The sequence below is a fragment of the Rhineura floridana genome, chromosome 4, assembly GCF_030035675.1.
Source record: "Rhineura floridana isolate rRhiFlo1 chromosome 4, rRhiFlo1.hap2, whole genome shotgun sequence".
In the NCBI taxonomy this organism is placed as follows: domain Eukaryota; kingdom Metazoa; phylum Chordata; class Lepidosauria; order Squamata; family Rhineuridae; genus Rhineura; species Rhineura floridana.
In genome coordinates this window covers 111,663,094-111,687,268 of record NC_084483.1, presented here as the reverse complement: position 1 = coordinate 111,687,268, position 24,175 = coordinate 111,663,094, and the positions used below count along the sequence as shown (strand labels likewise).

At 41.7% G+C, this 24,175-nt stretch overlaps 1 protein-coding gene across 3 annotated transcripts in view; it reads right to left on the bottom strand.

Moving 5' to 3' along the window:
* UTRN (utrophin) overlaps positions 1–24,175 on the bottom strand; it is a 521,915-nt gene that overhangs the window by 54,727 nt on the left and 443,013 nt on the right. For all 3 annotated transcript variants that reach the window (XM_061624044.1, XM_061624041.1, XM_061624043.1), the window contains exons 63-66: positions 18,621–18,706; positions 16,544–16,701; positions 15,187–15,353; positions 10,661–10,772 (exon numbers count right to left, since the gene is read on the bottom strand). In XM_061624044.1, the coding sequence (XP_061480028.1) occupies positions 10,661–10,772; positions 15,187–15,353; positions 16,544–16,701; positions 18,621–18,706 (523 nt within the window). The remainder of the gene's footprint in view (positions 1–10,660; positions 10,773–15,186; positions 15,354–16,543; positions 16,702–18,620; positions 18,707–24,175) is intronic.

Sequence of the window (24,175 nt, the reverse complement as noted above, 5' to 3'; positions counted from 1 at the left end):
GCCAATAAACGAGGAAGGAACAATAGGAATCACATGAATAGGACAAGACAACAGCACTCAGATCCCAGTGGGTTGTCCAGAGATCTGGAGAGTATAGACAACAACGCCAAAGCCTGGTGTCTCAGAGGGTTTGGTCTGGGACCCAACAATAAGCCATTCTCAGAGCTTGGAAAAGTTACTTTTTTGAACTACCACTCCCATCAGCCCCAGCCAGCATGGCCACTGGATTGGGCTGATGGGAGTTGCAGTTCAAAAAAGTAACTTTTCCAAGCTCTGGCCATTCTGTAGGAAATATAGAATCTCACTGATACCGGCATTCCTTGGAAGTATCCCTTTTTTCTGCAACCAAGCTGAGAAAGTCTTCCATGTGCCCTCATAAATTCTGGTGGTGGAGGGGCATCTAGAAGCCATCATGGTTTCCAGTACTTGGGGTGGGATATCTTTCTTTAATAGTTGCTTCCTCTCAAACTCCAAACATGAAGTGCCAACCACCCCGGGTCTGGATGAAGTTGCCCTTGATAGAGTAGGTCTTTCCTCAAGGGAATCTGCCATGGGGGTTCCACTGACAGGTTGAGGAGTTCCGGAAACCAAGGTCTCCTCAGCCACCAAGGGGCTACTAACAGAACTGTTGCCCTTTCAGCTCGGATCTTTTGGATTGCCCTGGGATTAATCGGCAGTGGCAGGAAGGCGTACAATCTGCCTGATGGTCACTGGGGTATCAGGACATCTATCCCCTCCGCCTCTGGTGTCACATACTTGGAGAAGAATCTCTTTACCTGTCGGTTGTGATGGTGGCAAATAGGTCCACTTGGACTCTGCCAAAGAGTGCCACTAGCTTCTGAAAAGCCATCGGGTAAAGCATCCATTCTCCCTGGTTCAGTTTCTCTTGACTGAGCCAGTCCGCTTGCTTGTTGTTCTCCCCCTTGAGGTACTCTGCCAAAATTGAGTCCACATTCGCCTCTGCCCGCTGGAAAAGGAGAGCAGCTTCCTTCTGGAGATGGTGGGAGCGTGTGCCTCCTTGACAGTTTAAATAAGATTTGGCTGACATGTTGGCTGTACTGATTAGTACTGCCCCCAACAGTCTGAACTCTGTGAAGTACCTGAGGGCCAGACAAATTACTTGAAGTTCCAGGAGATTTATTGGCAGTATGGATTCCTGTGGCATCCATGGCCCTTGTACCATCAGGCTGTCGCAGATGGCTCCCCAAGCCTGTGAGGCTGGTGTCTGACGTGATCAGGGTTCGAGGGGAATCCTGAAACGGTACTCCTTTCAACAGATTGGGTTCATGAACCCACCATAGCAGAGACTGCCAGACTAGTGGTGACAGTGCCACTTTGCGGTGGTGCCTGGATGCTATGTCACTTTGGAGAACATAAGAAGAAGAGCCTGCTGGATCAGGCCAGTGGCCCATCTAGTCCAGCATCCTGTTCTCACAGTGGCCTACCAGGTGCCTGGGCGAAGCCCGCAAGCAGGACCCGAGTGCAAGAACACTCTCCCCTCCTGAGGCTTCCGGCAACTGGTTTTCAGAAGCATGCTGCCTCTGACTAGGGTGGCAGAGCACAGCCATCACGGCTAGTAGCCATTGATAGCCCTGTCCTCCATGAATTTGTCTAATCTTCTTTTAAAGCCATCCAAGCTGGTGGCCATTACTGCATCTTGTGGGAGCAAATTCCATAGTTTAACTATGCGCTGAGTAAAGAAGTACTTCCTTTTGTCTGTCCTGAATCTTCCAACATTCAGCTTCTTTGAATGTCCACGAGTTCTAGTATTATGAGAGAGGGAGAAGAACTTTTCTCTATCCACTTTCTCAATGCCATGCATAATTTTATACACTTCTATCATGTCTCCTCTGACCCGCCTTTTCTCTAAACTAAAAAGCCCCAAATGCTGCAACCTTTCCTCGTAAGAGAGTCGCTCCATCCCCTTGATCATTCTGGTTGCCCTCTTCTGAACCTTTTCCAACTCTATAATATCCTTTTTGAGATGAGGCGACCAGAACTGTACACAGTATTCCAAATGCGGCCGCACCATAGATTTATACAACAGCATTATGATATCGGCTGTTTTATTTTCAATACCTTTCCTAATTATTGCTAGCATGGAATTTGCCTTTTTCACAGCTGCCGCACACTGGGTCGACATTTTCATCGTGCTGTCCACTACAACCCCGAGGTCTCTCTCCTGGTCGGTCACCGCCAGTCCAGACCCCATGAGCGTATATGTGAAATTAAGATTTTTTGCTCCAATATGCATAATTTTACACTTGTTTATATTGAATTGCATTTGCCATTTTTCCGCCCATTCACTCAGTTTGGAGAGGTCTTTTTGGAGCTCTTCGCAATCCCTTTTTGTTTTAACAACCCCGAACAATTTAGTGTCATCAGCAAACTTGGCCACTTCACTGCTCACTCCTAATTCTAGGTCATTAATGAACAAGTTGAAAAGTACAGGTCCCAATACCGATCCTTGAGGGACTCCACTTTCTACAGCCCTCCATTGGGAGAACTGTCCGTTGATTCCTACTCTCTGCTTTCTGCTTCTTAACCAATTCCTTATCCACAAGAGGACCTCTCCTCTTATTCCATGACTGCTAAGGTTCCTCAGAAGCCTTTGGTGAGGTACCTTGTCAAACGCTTTTTGAAAGTCTAAGTACACTATGTCCACTGGATCACCTCTATCTATATGCTTGTTGACACTCTCAAAGAATTCTAATAGGTTACTGAGACAGGACTTTCCCTTGCAGAAGCCATGCTGGCTCTGCTTCAGCAAGGCTTGTTCTTCTATGTGCTTGGTTAATCTAGCTTTAATAATACTTTCTACCAGTTTTCCAGGGACAGAAGTTAAGCTAACTGGCCTGTAATTTCCGGGATCCCCTCTGGATCCCTTTTTGAAGATTGGCGTTACATTTGCCACTTTCCAGTCCTCAGGCACGGAGGAGGACCCGAGGGACAAGTTACATATTTTAGTTAGCAGATCAGCAATTTCACCTTTGAGTTCTTTGAGAACTCTCGGGTGGATGCCATCCGGGCCCGGTGATTTGTCAGTTTTTATATTGTCCATTAAGCTTAGAACTTCCTCTCTCGTTACCACTATTTGTCTTAGTTCCTCAGAATCCCTTCCTGCAAATGTTAGTTCAGGTTCAGGGATCTGCCCTATATCTTCCACTGTGAAGACAGATGCAAAGAATTCATTTAGCTTCTCTGCAATCTCCTTATCGTTCTTTAGTACACCTTTGACTCCCTTATCATCCAAGGGTCCAATTGTCTCCCTAGATGGTCTCCTGCTTTGAATGTATTTATAGAATTTTTTGTTGTTGGTTTTTATGTTCTTAGCAATGTGCTCCTCAAATTCTTTTTTAGCATCCCTTATTGTCTTCTTGCATTTCTTTTGCCAGAGTTTGTGTTCTTTTTTATTTTCTTCATTCGGACAAGACTTCCATTTTCTGAAGGAAGACTTTTTGCCTCTAAGAGCTTCCTTGACTTTGCTCGTTAACCATGCTGGCATCTTCTTGGCCCTGGCGGTACCTTTTCTGATCTGCGGTATGCACTCCAGTTGAGCTTCTAATATAGTGTTTTTAAACAACTTCCAAGCATTTTCGAGTGATGTGACCCTGGAGGAGGGTGCAAGAGTGATGACGTGCCCAAGGAGTAGTTTGGAAGGTTGAAACCATCAACCCCAGAAGTGCTTGTGATGTTCTTGCTTGTAGGGTAAATATGGTAAGTGCTGTTTATATAGAAGACATATGGTAAGTGGAGTGAAAGAGGAGGGGGGAGTACATGAGCAGTAGAATGCTGGATGATTGGCTGAGCGTTTGAATGGCTGGGAGTATAAATGGAAGAATGACAGTTGAATCGAGGTGGATGTTAGTAGGGTGGAGAAGAAGGTGTTTGGTGGATGGATGTTAGTAGGGTGGAGAAGACGGTGTTTGGTGGTGCATGTTGGGAGTGGGGAGAAAGAGGTGTTTGAGGGTGGAGGTCAGGAGTGTGGAGAAAGAGGGAGTTGGAGTTCTGATTAATAATAAGTCAAGTACAAAACACAAATAGATGAAACCATACGCTTGTGAAACATTCTAAAACTAATCTTGTTATTTCTGATATTTAATAAATACTTCTTTGGTTTACCAAAGGCCTGATCCTTGGCTGGGGGATATACATACCAGAAGGGAGGGCAAGGTAATTACCAAGACTGAACAGAAACAGTATCTAATGGTGGCAGCGGTGAAGGGAGGATTAATAACAATTCAAGTATCCAGAGCAACCCAGAGTTGTATGCGTTATCTATAAAGATACAAGGGGGTTGGGAACAGCATAAGCACGCAGTCACAAAAGTAACCAGCTAGAGAGAGACTCAGGCAAAGTCTCTGGAAGTATTGGTTATAGGACGTGACTGGTGGTGCTGCCTAGCAGGGGGATCTAGTGAGATCTGTGCTAGAGCGGAGTGAAAAACCATATAAAGGACGGTCCGAACTGGTGGTATCCCTGGTGGTGCCTAGTGAAAGGCAGTAGCCACAAGCAGGTGGGAACCTGACAGGGAGAACCAGGGAAGGACGTCACAGTGCTGCCAATTGCATCAGATCTGCTGGATCTGAAGACAGGATGTCTGACACTGCAGTGTGTATCTTGTTTACTCTTTCCTGGGACAATCTTAAAATTCCCTCCTGCAAATCTATAGTGACTCCGAAATGTATTATGGAGCAAGAAAGAAATAGCTGGGTCTTGGCTTCATTGATCAGGAAGCTGTGGTCCTTCAGGCAGGGCAAGTTGACATGGAGATCCTCCCAGGCTTTGTGTAGCGATGGCAAGTGAATCAGGAAGTTGTCCAAGTAGGGAAAGACGTGCACTCCCTGTGTCCTGAGATGTGCCACCAAGGTAACCACAATCTTCGTGAATGCCCTAGGAGCAGATGACAGGCCAAAAGGCATAGCCCTGTATTGAAAGTGGTCATGCCCTACTGCAAACCTGAGGCATCGCCTGTGTGGCTGGAAAATAGGAACATGGAGGTAGGCCTTCTTCACGTCGACTGAAGTGAGGAAGTCTCCCCTTCTCAGGGCTTCCTTGATTGAGAGTAAGGTGTCCATGAGAAACTTGCAGTACTTTATGTATTTGTTCAGGTTCTTTAGGTCGAGTACCACCCTAAGTGATCCATCTTTTTTTCGCAACAGTGAAGAATAGTGAGTAGTTTCCCAAAATTCTCTCCCCTACCGGGATGGGTTCTGTAGCTGCAATTTGTACCAGTTGAGAAATCGCCTGTAAGACTCTTTCCTTCTTGTCTGGAGACGCTGATAGGGGAGATGGAAAATCTCTCCAGGGGGCAGAAGTGTACTCCAACCTTTGGCAGTATCGGAGGGTGTGTAGTACCCACTGATCTGATGACGGGTCCTTCCACTGGTGTGTAAAACATTGGAGATGGCCCCCTACTGGTGGTGTATTGGCATCAGAACTGATGTTTATTTCCCTGCGACTGGGGCCTGAATCCCAATCGATTGGGAAAGTGTTGTTGTTGTGCTTTATGCTGGTTGCATTGTCTGTTCCAGAAAGGACAGCTGGACCGGGCATCCTTTGCCCTTCCTGATATCCTGGAGCCTCAAAAGGACTGTGATGACAGATATGGGTGGAATAATCGCTGAAAGGACCTTCTGTCATCCCTTTTCCTGGAGGAAGGCATTGACTTTTCTTTTCCTTAGATACCAACACATTCACTAAGGCGTCATTCCCAAATAACTTGCCTCCCACATAGGGTTCTAAGGTGAGATTTGAGCAGGCTGTGGTGTCAGCCTCTCAATGGCACGCCCATAGGGTTCTTCGCGTGAAGACGCCTGCCGCTAGTGATCTTGCTGCAAACTGCATAGCATCCATGGATATATCTGCCATGTAGGTTACTGCCTGAGAGACCTTCAGCAGAGACTTCTGGATTTGAGCCGCGTCCCACTGTGGACTGTCCAGCAGATCTTCCAGAGAAGAGAGGCTCGAGCAAATACCGAGGAGGTTGCCGCTGCCCGGATGGAAAGTGCACTAGCCTCATCGATCCTCCTGAGTCCCTGATCCATCTTGTGCTCTGTGGTGTCTTTGAGCTGAGCATCTGAATCCTTTGGGTTCAAAGACGGATCCAGCAAATTCACTATGGGAGCATCTATCAACGGGACTTTCAGCTGGTGATGTGTTGCTCTAGTGTATAACATTTGTTAGCTATCGAGACTGACTGCTTGAATTGTAGTGGTATGTCCAATTCTGACTTGATTACTTTATGAAGTAGAGATGGGAGTTTCAGTACTCTTGACTTGGATTTCGGATCTGGAGACACCGCTGAAACCCTTGATGTTGAGGGGGCAGGAGGATCCTCTGTGGAAGTTAGAGTGAGGGTTTCCATTGCCTTGCACAGGAGGGGAAGTGTGCTTCCTGAAAAATCCTATTGGTTTAAATCTCATCCAATTCTGAGTCCCCACTCCATTCCTCTTTGTCCAGAACCAACAGATCATTGTCTGGTTCTAGAGATATGACTTCCAGAGATTGATGGTGCCTGCCTTGGGCAGTGGGATATGGATCTGGGGATGTGCGGCTCAGTGGTGGTTGCGTGCTTGTAGATGAGCAGCCTTCAGTAGGGCCCTGCACCACTTGCACTCTAGATGCTGTCTGAGTGGTTGGTGGTGCCAAAGTGTCATGTGGTAGTAGCCGCACAAGGACAGAAGGTGCAGATAAATCTCTGGCTAGGTCCATTAAGAGACAATCCTGGAGCTGTTCTTTCAACTGTTGGAGCGAACGAGCTGACAACTGTAACTGAATGGGCTGAGCCTGAGAGTAAGATGACTGGAAACTTCCACCCCCACCTCGTGCACCTGTTGAATATGCATTGGTTTTTCCAGAAAACTGGTAAAGGCCTCAGGAGAGGAGCTGATAGAAAAAATGGAATCTAGGGAAGGTTGAGGCTTTCTTCTTCAGATAAGGATTCTTGGTCCCTCTGTGTTCTGCAGGTGGTGCTGTGAGAGTCCTTCCCAGTGGGTCCTGTCTGCTTATCAGGGCCTTGCCAAATCCTACTAGCTCTTTTGCTAGTGTTAGGCACCACGCCTTCTAGAGCCACCCTGCCCACCACAACCTCAGCCACCTCCAGCCTGTTGGTAGGGGGTGGGCCATCACTACCCCTATCTGTGCCTCCAAAACGTGTGAAGACCCTGAGGCCTGGCCTGGTGCTGACACTGTCCCTGTTGTGGATGGAGCAGTTTCAGCCTTTGTAGGTTTTTTTGGACTTGTGGGTTGCTTTCCCCATGGGAGCAACGTGCTGCAGGGCTTACGGGGGCTAAGGGCTGTGGAAGCTGTTGGGTCGCTGGTGAGGTGGGGGGCCAAGGGCAGTCCCTGAAGCTAGTGAATGATTGCCGCAGCCCACTTAGAGAACACTAGGGTTGCTGGTGAGGTGGGGGATGCCAAAGGCAGTCCCCGAGGCTGGCAAATGCTCACTGCTTCTCTCCTTGGCAGGGGCACGGGAACGCGGCTGGCCACGTGAGAAAGGCTGGGACTGTTGCAGTGCACTCTGGGCAACGGCAACACCTGCGGGGGAAGCACCTGGGCTGTTAAGGTGGTTGCTGCTGGGGCTCCCAAAGAGCTGTAGAAGGTTGTGAAGCTGGCAGGGGGGCTTGAAAATGAACCATAAAGCTGCTGATGCTAAGGTGGGGGGCACCCCTTGCTGGCGGCTTCATGGCATGGACAGAACTCGAGAGTGGGGGGAGAAAAACAAACTCCAAACCTCTCTCTCTTTTTTTTAAACCAGGGCAGGAACAGTGAAAAGACTGAACAGGAAATAAAGAGGGAAAAACAGTAAACTAACACTAAACACAAACAAACACAATACAGGCCTGAATCAATGTAGCAGAGAGAGCTCAACTGTGCTTGGTGAAGGCAGAAGAGAACTGAGGCAGGGAGCTGCACAGACCAAGAGGTGCCTGCAAAATTCAACAGTGCTCTTCTGCCTTCAACCGCTAGGTGGAGCAAGCTATCCACGTGATATCATCTTTTACATGCACAGGAGAAGTAGGCTAGAATAGTCTGCCCATTGTAAGGATAGGGAATCTGTGGTCCTCCATATGTTGCTGGGATATAACTCTCATCATCCCTGAGCATTGGCCATACTGGCTGGGACTGATGGAAGTCAAACAATATTTGGAGGGTCACAGATGCCCCATCTCTGGTATACTGTATGACATGGTGGGATATAACTCTTTCTGAAATATCCTGTTAATCTAAGGTCCGTAATAAATTTGAATAATTCTGTTCTTATTTTTAACACAGCATGCTAGACATATACAAATAATAAGCCTTTATTTATACAAATAATAAGCCTGTATTCAAAATATCATAGAGGGTTTACGTTTTAGTATGTGTCCCATCTGACAGACTAAAAAACTGAAGTTTGTTTTTGTTCCTTGTACGATGTTCCAAAGTTTCTCATGGTCACTTCTATCCTTTGTCAGAGAATATCCCTTTGTGAGGTATGAGCAGGGCTGGCCCTCCCCTGTAGCAAGGTGAAGCAACCTGTTTCAGGCAGCATCATGGGGTGGGGAGGGGTATAAACAAAGGCAAAAGTTGATGTCTGAATGCTGTTCTGTTATCACCCTCTAGGATGACACAATCTGTATCATCTACATATCACTTAGACCGCTTATATGACTCCACAAAGGAGAATTATTTTATGATGTCTGGGTTCTTCTCAAAGTGGCTTCCATTTTTGTAAGTGCTTTTAATTTCAATAATTTCTTCAGCATCCATGGAGAACACACACACAGTTGGCCCTGTCCACATAGTTGCGAGGCTTTAGACGTTACGACTGCACCATAGCATGAAACCAAGAAAAAGCAGCCTTCACAGCATAACTGTAATTAGTGCTGCACTAAATTTTCAATGTTCAATATTTGTGGAAGTTGGCATTTAGGATGGGGGCAAAGAGCTCTCATCAAAAGACAAGTCACCCCTTGCAAATGATCATTTTTTGTGACAGCCACTCCTAGTAGCATGATTGTTGTTGTTATGTGCCTCCAAGTAGACCACGACTTATGGCGACCCTATGAATCAGCAACCTCCAAGAGCATCTGTCATGAATCATCCAGTTCAGATCTTGTAAGTTCAGGTCTGTGGCTTCCTTTATGGAATCAATCCCTCTCTTGTTTGGCCTTCCTCTTTTTCTACTCCCTTCTGTTTTCCCCAGCATTATTGTCTTTTCTAATGAATCATGTCTTCTCATTATGTGTCCAAAGTATGATAACCTCAGTTTCATCACTTTAGCTTCTAGTGATAGTTCTGGTTTAATTTGTTCTAACACCCAATTATTTGTCTTTTTCAATGTCCATGGTATATGTGCAAAGCTCTTCTCCAACACCACATTTCAAATGAGTTGATTGTTCTCTTATCTGCTTTTTTCACTGTCCAACTTTCACATCCATACATAGAGATCGGAAATACCATGGTCTGAATGATCCTGACTTTAGTGTTCAGTGATACACCTTTGCCTTTGAGGACCTTTTCTAGTTCTCTCACAGCTGCCCCCCCCAGTCCTAGCCGCCTTCTGATTTCTTGACTATTGTCTCCATTTTGGTTAATGACTGTGCCAAGGTATTGATAATCCTTGACAAGTTCAATGTCCTCAATGTTTAGTCAATGATTGGTCAGCATCATGTTGTGTTATTGCTCTATGGTGGACAAACAACAGGATATATTGTATCCAGTTGCAATCTTGCACCAATGAAATGCTCTTTGATCCAGTGGAGACTGCCGTGTACCAAAAGGTGAACACAGGTGATTTTTGCAAATTCTCCTTTTCTCCTGCAGTCCAGCACAGCACTTAGCACACTGTTCTAAGGTGTCCTTCAACTTTCTGAAGCATATCTGGGATGCCATAGGGTGATGCAGAGGAAAGAAGGACTCAGCAAAAAAAATTATCTCCCGCCCCACTTTTCACAAACAGACACTTTTGCTGGGTATAAAAACCTTCCATCAGTGGAGGGGCACAACTGGATAAAACCTAAAAGATTTTACGTTTCATTCCCTGGGAATTCATTGCACACATACAAACCTGCAAGAGTTAGTTTTGGTCACCGAGTCAGATGCCAAGAGTCTAAGAGTCTCACTCAGAATCTTTTCCACAACAAAACCAATGCAGTATAGATTGGATCCAAAGAATTTCCAATGTGGCATGGTAATTGCTTTTCAAATTAAAAACAAAAAGAGCCAAGATTCTAATGATCATGTACAAGCCTCAGGGAGAAACCTAAAAGAAGCCTCTGAACTGCAACGTAGGTATTTAAAACCATAGCATCTCTTTCCATTACTGAATTGAAACCCATAAATATATCAGTTGTCTTCAACATTTTAAGATTGAATTCAAGAAAACAGTAGTTACTTTGGTCAAATTATCAGACTGAATACATATACATACATATATATATATATTTATACATATATATACACACACACACACATATATATATATATAATTTTAATTATTGGACTGGTAATGTCATTTTGTTATATTCTAAAAGAAACTTGGTTCCAAAAAGGATTAAAAAAAATAGGTACACTGCTTAAATAAATAAATATGTTCCAAAAGAATGGGAGAGAAGGGTAGTATGGAATAATCTAAGAATGATCTATTAGAAAGAGTCAGTAAATGTGTACTCACCGGTATACAGTACTCCACCATTGGGTGATGTAATTTATGACCCTTTGCTGTACGACCAGAAAAGAAACAGTTTTGGCAGACATCATAGTTGAAATGTTTCAGGCTCCGATATCTGTGAGTATAATGGAAAAATAATTAAGGGCCTTCTTTTTAAGGAAGTCTAGAAAATGTGAGGCCAAACTATAGGCTCTGATATAAAACACAATTTTACTGACTGACTCCACATCCTTCACCTTTGTCTCATTATGTTTATATTTGCCTATCACACTACTGTAATTACTTTTCAATGTGATGTTAGAAGCACTGATATCCTGATATGTCAAGGAACCAAAATGAATGGGAGTAAACAGAATGAACTGGATCCAGAGTTTGCTTTCCATTCAGGACACTCCTGCTGGTGGAAAGGTAGGGAAGTGATTTTTCCTGATTTCCCGTCCCCCCTGCAACACTGAGTAGATTGGTGGGAGGTGTTGGAGGCTGGAGGAGGAACTGAAGGAAATTGCCCTCCCCCCAATTAAATTAGTGGGACTCCTCTGCTGGATCAGAAGTCTTCTGCAGACAGAAGGAATCAGTTTGTTTATTGGACCCGGCATATACATTCTATTTATTTATCAAACATGTTTTTATACTGTTTTTCAATTATCTAATTTGCAAACCAGTTCATAACATTAAAGACAAAGTGTAATCCATTAAAAGAAATAAAATTTATTTTATTTATTATTTTATTTCATTTCATTTATAAACCGCCCATAGCTAATAGCTCTCTGGGTGGTGTACAACAGAGTTAAAATACAATGTTACAATAAAATCAATAACAAGTATCAGCAAAATTTAAGCTAAAACATAAACATTAAAACATTAAAATGCCTGGGAGCATAGCCATGCTATGAATGAAATAAAAGCCAATTTTACAATTAAAAGCCCTATAGCAGCAGAATGAATCCCCAATACTTCTTTTAAAGCCTAATAGAACAAAAATCATTTTTTTCTGGATCTCAAAAAAGGCAAGTTAAGATTTTTTTATTCCTGCACTATTAAAATACCCCCAATACTTGGAACTGACCAGAGTTAGGATCATTGATTTTTCTCTGGCATAAATAGCAAGTATAAGGAGCCATATCTGGGAATGGGACCCCAGTTGGGGCGGAGGTTTAAGCCAACAACCCCCCCAATGATCCTGCTATTAACTGTTTAAAAAACACTCATGCAATCACTAATTGCATGCATGGTGTCATGCGTAGTTTGACCCTTAGAAACCAGGTACTGATCTAGATCAAAACCAGATAAACATTTATATAGGAATCTAAGTGGAATTGCTGTTTCGTATGGCTCGTGTTTATTTATTTATTGGTTGGCAGAACAAGGCAGAATTAAATAGTTTCATAATATCTGATTTTGCAGCAGGATCAGTGATAGGTGGATACTGACAACTCCACCACACAACCTATTTTTTAAGTATTTATCCTGATTTTATTGCAGAAAGCTTATGTAGTTAAATTACATGTGGCCTTTATTGAGTATTTAATCTGATTTGTTTGCAGGCAGTTATACAATGACCATTCATTCTGCATTCTTCCTTATTTGCTTGTGGGGCACTTATACATCTTCCCTTTAGTCTCCCACTTTCAATGCATTTCCCCGTCACTTTCCTAACTGCAAAAAGTCAGGGTTTTTTTTAAAGGGGATATGTTGCACTAGGGTGACAGAGCCGTTTCATCCACTGTAATGGTGCAAAGTTAAATGTCCAGTCTGTGCTTGAATCCCTCCCACAAAATGCCCATAGCCCAGAGGCATCTTCAGTAAAGTTTTGACACTGTATACACCTTGACCATCCCTTCTCCTTGGCCATCACTTTTTTCAATATGGCCACTTTCTGGGCCACCATTATCTTTTTTACTTCCCTGGATGCTGCACCCTGTACAAAACAGGCCCATTTGAAGACAATTTACACTCTCTGATGGGCCTGTTTTTAGCATGACCAAGAATATCATCAGTCTTCCCTTGCACACATACTACTGCCTGGGCAAAATCAATATTCCATCACATGTACAGATATCAATCATAACAATAAAATGTATAAACATTTTAGCATGTTAACACTTTAATGCAAGTGCATTGTCAAGTGAATTGTTCACTTCACTAAGATAAAATCTTAATATACAAATGATGTAAAAGTATTTGTTGTTGTTTGTTGTTGTTGTTGTTGTTGTTACTACTACTACTACTACTACTACTACTACTACTACTACTACTACATTTGTATACCGCCCCATAGCTGAAGCTCTGGGTGGTTTACAACAATTAAAAACATTAAAAACAAATATACAAATATACAAAATTAAAAAACTTTTTAAAAAAATAATTTAAAAACACATGCTGAAATGCCTGGGAGAAGAGGAAAGTCTTGACCTGGCGCCGAAAAGATAACAGTGTTGGTACCAGGCACATCTCGTCAGGGAGATCATTCCATAATTTGAGGGCCACCACTGAGAAGGCCCTCTCCCTTGTTGCCAGCCTCCCAGCTTCCCTTGGAGTAGGCACCCAGAGGAGGGCCTTTGATCTTGACCGTAGTGTATGGGTGGGTTCGTATTGGGAGAGGCGTTCCATCAGGTATTGTGGTCCCAAGCCGTGTAAGGCTTTATAGGTTAAAACCAGCACTTTGAATCAAGCTTGGAAACATACAGGCAGCTAATGCAAGCGGGCAAAGTAGAACATATTCTCACTTTTTTGCATAGTAATCCTGTGTTCATGCCTTCCTCTGCATCAGGGGTGGGGGAACGCAGGCCTGGGAGATTATTGTGGCCCCCCGGGCCTCTGTATCTGGCCCTCAGAACCTTCTCCAGGCCACACCCCTCACTGGCTTAATTTCACATCCCAAGTGTTTTTGTATGGTTGGATTGTGTCCTTGAACTCAGACAATGCCTTGTGCTTGTCTGGTTGAAGGATAGAGAGGGGTATGTGACGGCACATAGAAGCTAGTCTATTGCACAAAGATAAAACGTACATTCATTGCCCTGTCTGGTTTTACCCATGGGCCTGTCATTGGCATGTGGCCCTCAGAAGGTTGCACAAAAGGGGATGCGGCCCTCTGGCTGAAAAAGCTGCTCTACATTAACAGCCCCTTCAACTAGATTACAGCATACTGATCTCCTGCTAATAATACTGATAAATGTGAAGAATCTTTTTTAGCTATACCTTCTAGATGCTAGGAAATACATATGCTATATTACTGCAGGAATATTTATCTACTTTAAAATGTATCAGCTCTTCAGCCACCTTTCTGTGAACAATATTCAAATAAGTTCACAGCATTTCAAACCGATGATACCAAATAAAGAAATAAAAAACATGAGTGATATCCAATGTTAGTCATCTGGACAGTAGGCCCATTGAAAGCAGTAGACTTTCAAATGGATCTACTTTAGAGCATAAAGTAGTTCAATATAAAGCAGAGAGTTTCAGCTATGATGCTCTCCAACCATAGTGTGTGCCAAATAAACACACTGCCGGTTATGCTGTGTCCAGAAAAGAAGAAGCAGTGCAGCAATTCCGCTGCAGCGTCGGTGGACAGGGCAGACACAACGTGGACCCAACTGGCTCAATTAGAGAGAGCTATCTTCATAACTGTTGGCAGTATTTTTTATGTTGGCCACTGTTTCGGCAGCACATACTGTAGTGGCTGCTGATTTGACACCAAAATAAATAAATAAATAAATAACATTGGCAGCAGTAGCAAAGTGGATACATGGAAAGACCACACCACATCCCTCCTATGAGGGCCACATATGACCCACGGGCTGAATTGCTCACTTGTACTGTAGGGAGACTATAGCAATTCATTTCCCAAAAAACACTGTCAAACCACATGCTTTTTCAGTTACTTTATAAAAGAGGGGGCCACTTCCTTGCTCTTCAATTCTGTTTCTTTTGGTCCTTAAAGAAGAAAGCTTATGGATCTGTCAGTTAAATCTAACAACATCCCAAATTGTGCTACTGTCATTTACTGTAAAGCATGGACTCCACTGTACTAAACAAGAAAAAAAATCTGGGGAACTCTAGAGGTACAAGGTGAAGTAGCTCTAAATTCTGACTAGATTATACAGGCATACCCCGCTTTAACATACGCAATGGGACCGGAGTGTGTATGTAAAGTGAAAATGTACTTAAAGTGAAGCAATTATCTATGCATGTACTGCACTGCAATCGCCACTAGATGGCTGTGGCGTCATGCCATTAAGTGTCCGTAACTGCGAAGCGCGTATACGTTAAGCGGGGTATGGTGGCATATGGAGCATGTACGTTATAGCGAGGCGACATTAAGTGAAGCGACATTAAGCGTGGTATGCCTGTAGACACTTTTGCCTCCCATACTGGGGAAGGAGTGGCAGCCAGACCACAAGAGGCAGAGGGGGAGGGTTTAACTTTCCCCATCCCATTTGCATCTGAAATTAGCAAGGCATCTGAAATGAGGTTACATTGCATAACTCAGTCAGTCTACAGTAGGCATGGTACTTTATTCTGCTTACCTGAAGCCAACAATTGGGCATTCTTTGCAGATGTTGCACTTTGCCTGATGCTTTGCTGTCTCTGCAGCTGCCACTCTGTGTAGAACAGGCAGCCATACCATCGATTGCGGCTCGAGATGCATCCAATCTATGAACTGCTTTACACCAATTTCTGGCTTATTATTATTCTAATAAATGAAAACCAAAACAGAAATTTGAATGTCCATTTTTAAACATTTGTATCTCCCCTTAAACAAAAAAGAAGCTTGATCTTTCTCAAATGAGGCTGCACAAGGCAACAATACTGTAACTAATATAGAAGTCATGAAAACACTACTGCCACCAACATTAAGTAAAAATGACAAACATTATAATCCTTTCAGCTGCTGATCTGGCACACTGGGTACAAGCGTCTTTAACTACCACAGTGCTGCAGGCTTGTGACACTGATCTCATTCACCCCATGCATTTATTCCACTATTATTTCACTTTAAACAGTCATGGCTTCCCCCAAAGAATCCTGGGAAGTGTGGTTTGTGAACAGTGCTGTGAGTAGTTAGGAGACCCCCTATTCCCCTCATAAAGCTACAATTCCCTAAGTTCTCTGGGAAGAGGGACTGACTGTTAAACCATTCTGTGAACTGTGGCTCTCTGAGGGAGAACAGGGGTCTCCTATCAACTCTTGCCAGGATTTTTGGGGGGAAGTCATGATTGCGGCCTATTGCCGAAATAATGGCCTTCAGCTGCCCCGCCTCCTTTCTGTGTGTCGCGACAGCGCAACACGTGCACACACACACACCCCTGATGGCGGCCTGGGCTTCGGCTGCGGCCGCAAACTCGCCCCTTTGCCCGGCAAGTACCGGGCATGGAACGGGATTGTTTAAAGTGGAATAAAAATGGAATAAATGTATGGTGTGAATGTGGCCAGTGTGCAGTCAGAGAGAAGCAGGAACTGACTACCATACACCAGATAAGATGCAAAAGATCTCTTTTGCATGAAAACATAAATGTGGAGGAACCATTTGCGAGTTGCTTATGTGGAGGCTTCATGTGAACAGTGGAGCTTCCCCAGGAACAAGAAGCACCTGGATGGCCTTTTCTGAACATTTTTTTAAAAAAAGCAAGCATAATTCGTGATCTATATGGGTCAGAGTGAAAAGCCATTTTACCCCGCTTTATAGAAAAATGCTTTTAACAATTACAATTATTGCATGAAGCTTAAGTAGTAGTATGCAGTATTATATGCCTAATACAAACTTTAATTTATTTCTTTAAAAGAGGTGGTAAATGCTAGAACTGGCCTAAACAAAAGATTCTGAATAGATCAAGAGACATATTTAAAGCAGCTAGAAGTTTAAAAAGAGCTGAAGTATATTACCTGCTGGAAACAGCTGCGGACACTGGGTTCAATATTACTGCCTCCAAAAGCAGCTACTTCACCAAGCTGCCGTGGGATTTGGATAGCATCATGAAGCAATAAGCCAAGCTGCCTCTGGTCACACATTTCCGTAGGCCCTGCCACTTCCTTAAAGAGATCTGGTATGTATGCAAAAAAAGAGAGGGCTTCTGTTTACTTTTTATATTAGCAATTTTCATTTCTGCACATGCCCAACATACATCTTGTTTTCAGAGTAATTCTAATGGTCCTGAACTCATGAACGTCTACCCCAGCTCTATACCGCCTATCATTTACCGCCTATCATAATGGACATACGTGGCTCAAAACACTGATATAACTAGTTTAACACTTTGATTTGTCTCATCATCTCTTACCTTCCCATCATAACACTACACCCTAAACACTGTCAGCTAGAATAGTTTCAGATTTGTTTTGTCCCTGAGCCCACATTGTCTCCTGCATACCATATTAAAACAAATTTAACCAGGATGATCTATGTGACAAGATTTCACCCTTCTCCCATAAGGGGCCAAAACAAGATAAATGGCAACCGCAAATTTTGTCTGCCTGCCAGGTCACGTTAAAATTTGTGAACCCTTGGAAAGAAGCACTTTTTAAAAGGCTTTACTATATAAAAGCACTACAGTAACAGAAAATATTGATGCACGATACTCAGAAGACAGGGACATATAAACTGGGCTTGTGAGGACTGATTTTTGTTAAGCAACCTGAAGTAAGCCAGAGTCGTTGAGAATTTATTAGCAAAGAAAAAAACATTTTGGATACAATCAACAATTAAATAAGTTTACAATAATATTTTGATTAGTTTTTGTTCAGTACTATGGATCTCACAGATCCATAGCATCTGTATTAATACAATAGTATTAATTAAATATCTGCATTAATTAAACACAATGCATGTGCATCCTTAGAATAATTCCTAAACAATATGTTATCTCCACAATTTAAAAGGCTAATCCCACTATGAACATAAAAACCTAGTTTGTAAAAAGGACTACAGAGGTACAAGCTTATGCTCTTGGAAAGCCACTCAGACATGTCTTCTGCTATTCTCTGATAACTGCTACTTGATTTCAGTAGAGTTTTCCATTAGTTTCATACTTTCACTTGAGAAGTCATCTTCAAGAATTCTACTGCAAGAGGAATTATACACAGTTGAAATGTATGTGAAAACTACTGTCAGTCCTTGGCCTCCATGGGAAGAAAGGTGGTTTAAGGTTTTGACCCTGTTATGTACTGGGGGATGGTTAAGACATTATTTCTTTTCACACAGTATGGTTCTGGACAATTACAATGGAAGAAAGCAATACAACTGGCAATTAAGAACATTTGCATGTGTGCATGTAGGGGTGGGAGAACCATTGCATATTAAAGCAGTGGTAGGAGAACCTGTGGTCCTCCATATGTTGTTAGACTCCAAATCCCATCAACTCTGACCAGCTTGACCAATGGTCAGAGATAATGTGAAGTGGAATCCAACAACATCTGGAGGGCAACAGGTTCTCCCATTACTACATTAAAATAAGATCTAAACTAATTGCCTAAGCAGTTGATTCAATATCTAATCCACTTTGACTTTAACACTGATGGCCCACATTTTCAATGGACATTTTATCTGAATGCTGGCTTGGTTGAAATTGAAGCTAAAATATTCCCCAAGTTCAAACATTAACACAAAAGGAGACTGTAAAGTCACCAGATTTAACATAGTAGAAGCATACTGGCATATCTTTTTTGCTGTGGTGTTATCAGACAACTGCACCTGCTCCAGTCAACCCTGGTTCACTCCTTACTGCTTGCTGCTTCCATAAATTAAATACATGCACGTGCTGTTTATCATAACAAAGAGCTAGTCATTCTAAACTTTGCAGAGCAATCAATGGTTCTAGCCCCTCTGCCCAAATGTGAAGTAACTGATAACTTTTGTGCTGTCTGTCTGAAGTTCATCCTCCATTCATGTTTCTGTAATTAAATGGTCACTGATTTTCCCTGGAATATATATATATGAAAATGGGGAACTCCTCATAATACTCACATCTATACTTCTCTTCAAGAAGGCCCTTAGAAAGAGACATCAAGCCAATCTTTAGGGACTGCACTCTGATATTTCCAGTCCGACCGCTGTTATAAAAGCAACATTAAAACACTTGGAATTAAACCACACTTCCACCTGCCAACACCAAAATAGGTGACAAGAACACCTGGTGTATTTCAGATCTTAGACATTAGCTGTTAATCACATCAATTAATCTCCTTTGCAAATGTTCCTCAGTACATACACTAAATATTTACATTCTGTATAAACATTTCATATTAATTATAATGTACTGAAGTTTAGGAATGTAGCATCACAGCATGCTCTAATAATGGAATATACATAGTTGCACACAGCTGGGAGCCACATTACACAGTATGTAGTCGACAGAAGTTATATTATGAAGAGTTACATTAATATTTTTAGGACATTGTTTGCATAGCCTGTGTTAAAAACTCTTTGATGTATAGGTACAATAGGGCATAATAGATATATGCAGCAATTGCATAGCGTAGAGTGCCCCTTTTATCTAAACATGTGACGTTAGCCTCATGCAAACTATTATAAAAACTTGGGAAGCAGAATGAGCTACAAAGGATGTGATTTTTAAAGCCATAAGAAAAATCCTCCTTGAACATCTAGGAAACAGAGAGGACAATAATTGTAGAACACACCAGCGGGATTAATAGAGCATCTGCTCTATACAACTTCCTCTAGGACTAAAATCTATACTCAAATCTATACTCACAATAGTTAGTCCAAACTTTGATTCAGTGATGTTACCTATTTCTATAACTTCTGAATTCCACAACTATATAATTATATCTACATCATGGGTTCCCAGATTTTTTTCCTGTGGACCACTTGAAAATTGCTGATGGTCCTAGTGAACCACTTAATGACTTTTCTGCCTGTTGTATCAATTGTAAAGTGGTATGCTAGATGCTATATGATTTTTAGCTGTATTTTATTGCTTCTTTAATTTCTTATATTTATTTATTGTATTTATATACCGCCCCATAGCCAAAGCTCTCTGGGCGGTTTACAATAACTAAAAACATTAAAAACAAATATACAAATTTAAAAACACATCTTTTAAAAACAATTTGATACACAATTTAAAACAATTTAAAACACATGCTAAAAACTGTATGACTATTGTATTTTAAAATAATATTGTATTTTATTGTATCACAATTAGTATTCCATAGAAGTCAAATAGTTATAAAATATAAGAAATAAAAGAAGCAATGAAATACAATTAAAATCATAATGTGTATTCAATGTGGATGTGCCATGGACCACCTGAATGAAGCTCGCAGACTTCACGATTCATTGGCTTTGAAAAAACAGCCAGAATCATGAAATCTTTATGTTATTTTGATCCACACTCACAAGTAGAGATGTGAACGCCTGGAAAAAAAAAACTGAAAAAATACAATTTTTTCCCATTTTTTTGAAGCCTTTTTTTTTCTCTGAAAAAATTGGAAAAAGTGAAAAAAAACAAAGAAAAATGGATTATGGAATGTTTTATGTAGCATGATGAATAAAATGTTTCATTGAATCTTGGTCCCTCCCTTTTTCTCAGTTCTTTTTATGGGAATGGATGCTTTATGTCTGTTTGACACTGTGGAGGACTAGTGGAGATATAAATAATTTTCTTTGTTATTAATGTTGATGGTTTCTTCTGCTTTTTTAAATTGTTTTTTTGCCTGCTCCTCATAAACTTGCAAAATGAAAGAGGTTCCTTACAGTTTAGGTGTTCCTTACAGTTCAGGAGCTTGTAGATCCATTTGTTACAAAAAAAAAGGTAAAAATTTAAAAAAGTAAATTCAATTTGTAATACAGTAGGGCCCCGCTAATACGGTGGGTTAGGGACCAGGCCCCTGCTGTAAAGCCGAAATCGCCGTAAAGCGGGGCCCCATAGACTATAATGGGCCGCGTCGTGAAGAAATGACCCGAAAACGTTGCAAAATGTCGCAAAATCAGCTTTAAAACGGGGAATTTCCCCTGCTTGAAAGCCGCCGCATCAGCGGAACGCTGTAATGTGGAATGCCGTAAAGTGGGGCCCTAATGTAATTGTTTGAATAAAATGTAATTATACAAAATGTGATAATATTATGCCAAATTAACTTGTACATAATTACATTTTATGTTCCTGAAGTAACAAAATGACTTTCAATCTGTAAAAAGTGCTAATCTTTCATTTTTTCAATTTTTCTGAAAATTTCTGTTTTTTTCTGGAAAAAAATGGAAAAAACCCCAGTTTTTTCCCATGGCTTCAAAATTTCTAGAAATTTTACATCTCTACTCACAAGGTTCATATATTAATTTTTTTAAGTAAATAAAAATGTAATTTTTAAAAAATGTCATAACTCAGGATTTGTGAGTTATGATAGTATAGGAAATTCTAGCAAATTCAAGTGCCTAAGACAATAAAAAACAATTACCTTTTTTTCATAAGAAGACCAAACCACAAACAGAATGTTGACAAAAGGAGCTCTTCAAACAACAGTTTTGATGCATTTTGCCAAAACCAAAAATGCAATCAGCGTATCTAAAAAATCCCAAGCTCAACAGCAAAAGTAACAACTACTAATGGGTTGGATTCAGTATTCTACTCCCAGAATGATGTGCTTTTGGATCATTGCTCTCTCCCCCCAGCAGCCCCATTCCCCTCTCAAAATCTTCTCAGGGGGACCATGGGGACAGCATGGGAGGTGGCATGGTGGCTGCAGGGTGAATTGGCAAAACTTGTTCCCCACTTATATTCACAGAAGCCTCTCCTAGACCCAACCACCTTCCATAAACAATAGGATTCCTTCAACTTCAAAGGAGCTCTCTGTCAATGCCCGCTTTAAGCTCCCAATTATACTCTTGTAGCCTTACCTGTTCCATACCTCACATAACATATGATGTCAGGTGAGGGGCAAGTGTGCACTGTTTGGGAAAGTGGCCTTGGGGGCCTAATTAGGTCCACAAGATGGAGGTTCCACACTGCTAATCTCTTTAGTAAATAACCTTGATTTTAACAATTAGTGTATTATTCTGATCTAAGATACAACTAAAATGTTTGTGATTCACGTCACTGTGTCTTCACGCAAGGCAGACTACCAAGGCTGAAATATTCTAAAAAATATGAGAATCAGCTTCTCATTAGAAAACCACATTTTCATCTTGCACAGATGTTCAGAGTTATATATAGCTGAACCAGCCCTTTCATTAGGAAAGGGACTGAAAATAAAGATGCCAATATCATAAAGCAATACGAGAAATTCCTCTATGAAGAAAGGTTACAATGTTTTGGGCTTTTTATTTTTGAAAAAAAAAAGCAAGTAAGGCGGAAATATAATAGAGGTGCATAAAATTATATGTAGTGTTGAGAAGCACACAACTGGGCTGTACAGCATGGTTGACAGGCTGCAGCAGCTTAATAAAAGTCATAATTTTTCAGTAAAGCAATCTGCTTATGATATCAACTAAAAAAATTCTTCCTCAAATCTCCAAATGGAAAGATATAGTATCTCTGACAAATAGGTTCACAAGGCCCCCTTTCTTTCTTTCTTATTTGATTTATATCCCACCCTTGCTCCCAGCAGGAAAATGTATATTCAGTACTTTGTACTGAACAGATATTTGCAATAAACTATTGGCAGGCTTATCTTTAAGGCTGAATCATATTCAGAGTGCAGATGTTAATCAATTATGTAACCTTTGAGTCCTTGAAAAAGTGAAAAAGTTCAAAGATGTTAGATGCCATCTCTGTTCTGCTTATTGACTGAATCTGAGGGATAAATAATTCTTAATGTGCCAGAAATAGAAAGGACTATAGGAGTTGCTGTCAATAGTTTTCATTTAATGTCTTATAAAGGCCATAAACATTAGCATGTTTAACAGAAAATATTTTTTCAGTCTCTGAAGCTAATTAAATTCCAGATTAATAATAACATGAGAGAAGCAGATGGTTTTTATAGGTGGGTTGATTACTTTAAAAACGGTATACAGCGATGACACAAACAATGGAAATGTTAAGTGATGAATTAGAGTCAACCTAAGGCCATTTGCAACATTGTCAAGATAAAGCTCCATGAGCTAAATGTCTCAATATATGTTGTTGGAGAACACGAGTGGCAGAGTACTGTTGCACTCATATCCTGTTTGTAGGCTCCCCATGGACATCTGGTAGGGCACTGTGGGGAAAGGATGTTGGACTAGATGAGCTTTTGGTTTAAACTAGTAGGGCTCTTATGATGTTAATGTTTTAATGTTTTTCAGTTAGACCAATGTCAAGATTCAATTCTCACATACAAGTCACCGTAGAAATTAGGAATGACAGCACCGCCGAGATGAATTTGTCAATCAATTCACATGATCGTATTTTTCTCTACTCTCCCACTTCTTGCCCTGTTCTAATTCATTTCTTATTTAGTTTTAAATCCTATGAATTCTACAGCAAAATAATTTATATAGTGCCATAATCTCTGACAGTGCAACACAGGATGTTGCCTATACCACCAGCCCACTGGTCCATTTAGCTACTAATATCAATAGTGACTGGCTGTGGCTCTCTGGGATTTCAGACAGAAATCTTTCCTAGTCTCATCTGGAAATGGAACATAATGTTGATAATAATAATGCTTAAATGCATAGAGCAATCCAAATCATGGAAAGCCGGCTAGGGGGGGCTGGCAGTAGAGGAACCAGTGGAAAGCTCCATGGCATCTACTCCCCATTTGGGAGCTGCTGGGCCGGCTAAACACGACTCAGTCAGGAGCCACATGCGGAGGCCAGAAAAGCAAAAGCCAGCTCATGTGAATACCTCTACCAGGGAATAAGCACTCTCCACTGACCACCATGGAAATTATTTTACTCCACTGGCCTATTGGCCAGCAGAAATTTTACCTGGATCATGACCCACAGCAGCACTCTGAATACGAGGAGGATGCGTAAGTCCCCCTTTGGCTCCTCCTCCACCACACTCCCTGAATGCCCCATTTCTGGGCCTTCAGCCAGCTTCCACCAGCTCTCCGTCAACCAGGCTGGCTGTCCCTGGCAAACCCTCAGCTGAGCTGGCAGGGTCCTGGTGCCACCACAGCTGAGCCAAGATGAGGGGCTTCTGCTGGTGGAGCCAGGAGCCTGCCAGCTCAGCTGGGGGTCTGCCACATCCAACTCCCCCCAGCCTGGTGCAAATGCTAGCTGGACTGCACCCTAAGACAACAAGATTAAACTAGAAACTATTTTTTTCTTACTGGTTAGTCTTTTAAAATACATAACAATGTGTGTGGGTTTTATTCAAAGTCAGTGAGAGGATGGTATGCAGAAGAAAATTATGTAAATGCTCCAGAATGCACAGTTGGGCAATACCTTTATTAGGACCAATCAAAATGTCACAGAAGAGTGGCAAGCTTTCAAGTTTTCCAAAATTCTTTATTAACTAAGATGTTATACAAAGCAAGGTAATGTCTTACCTAATGAAGTACTTTGGTGACCTTGAAAGCTTGCCATTCTTGGTCCTAATAAAGGTATTGCCCAACAGTGGGTTTTGGATATTTTTT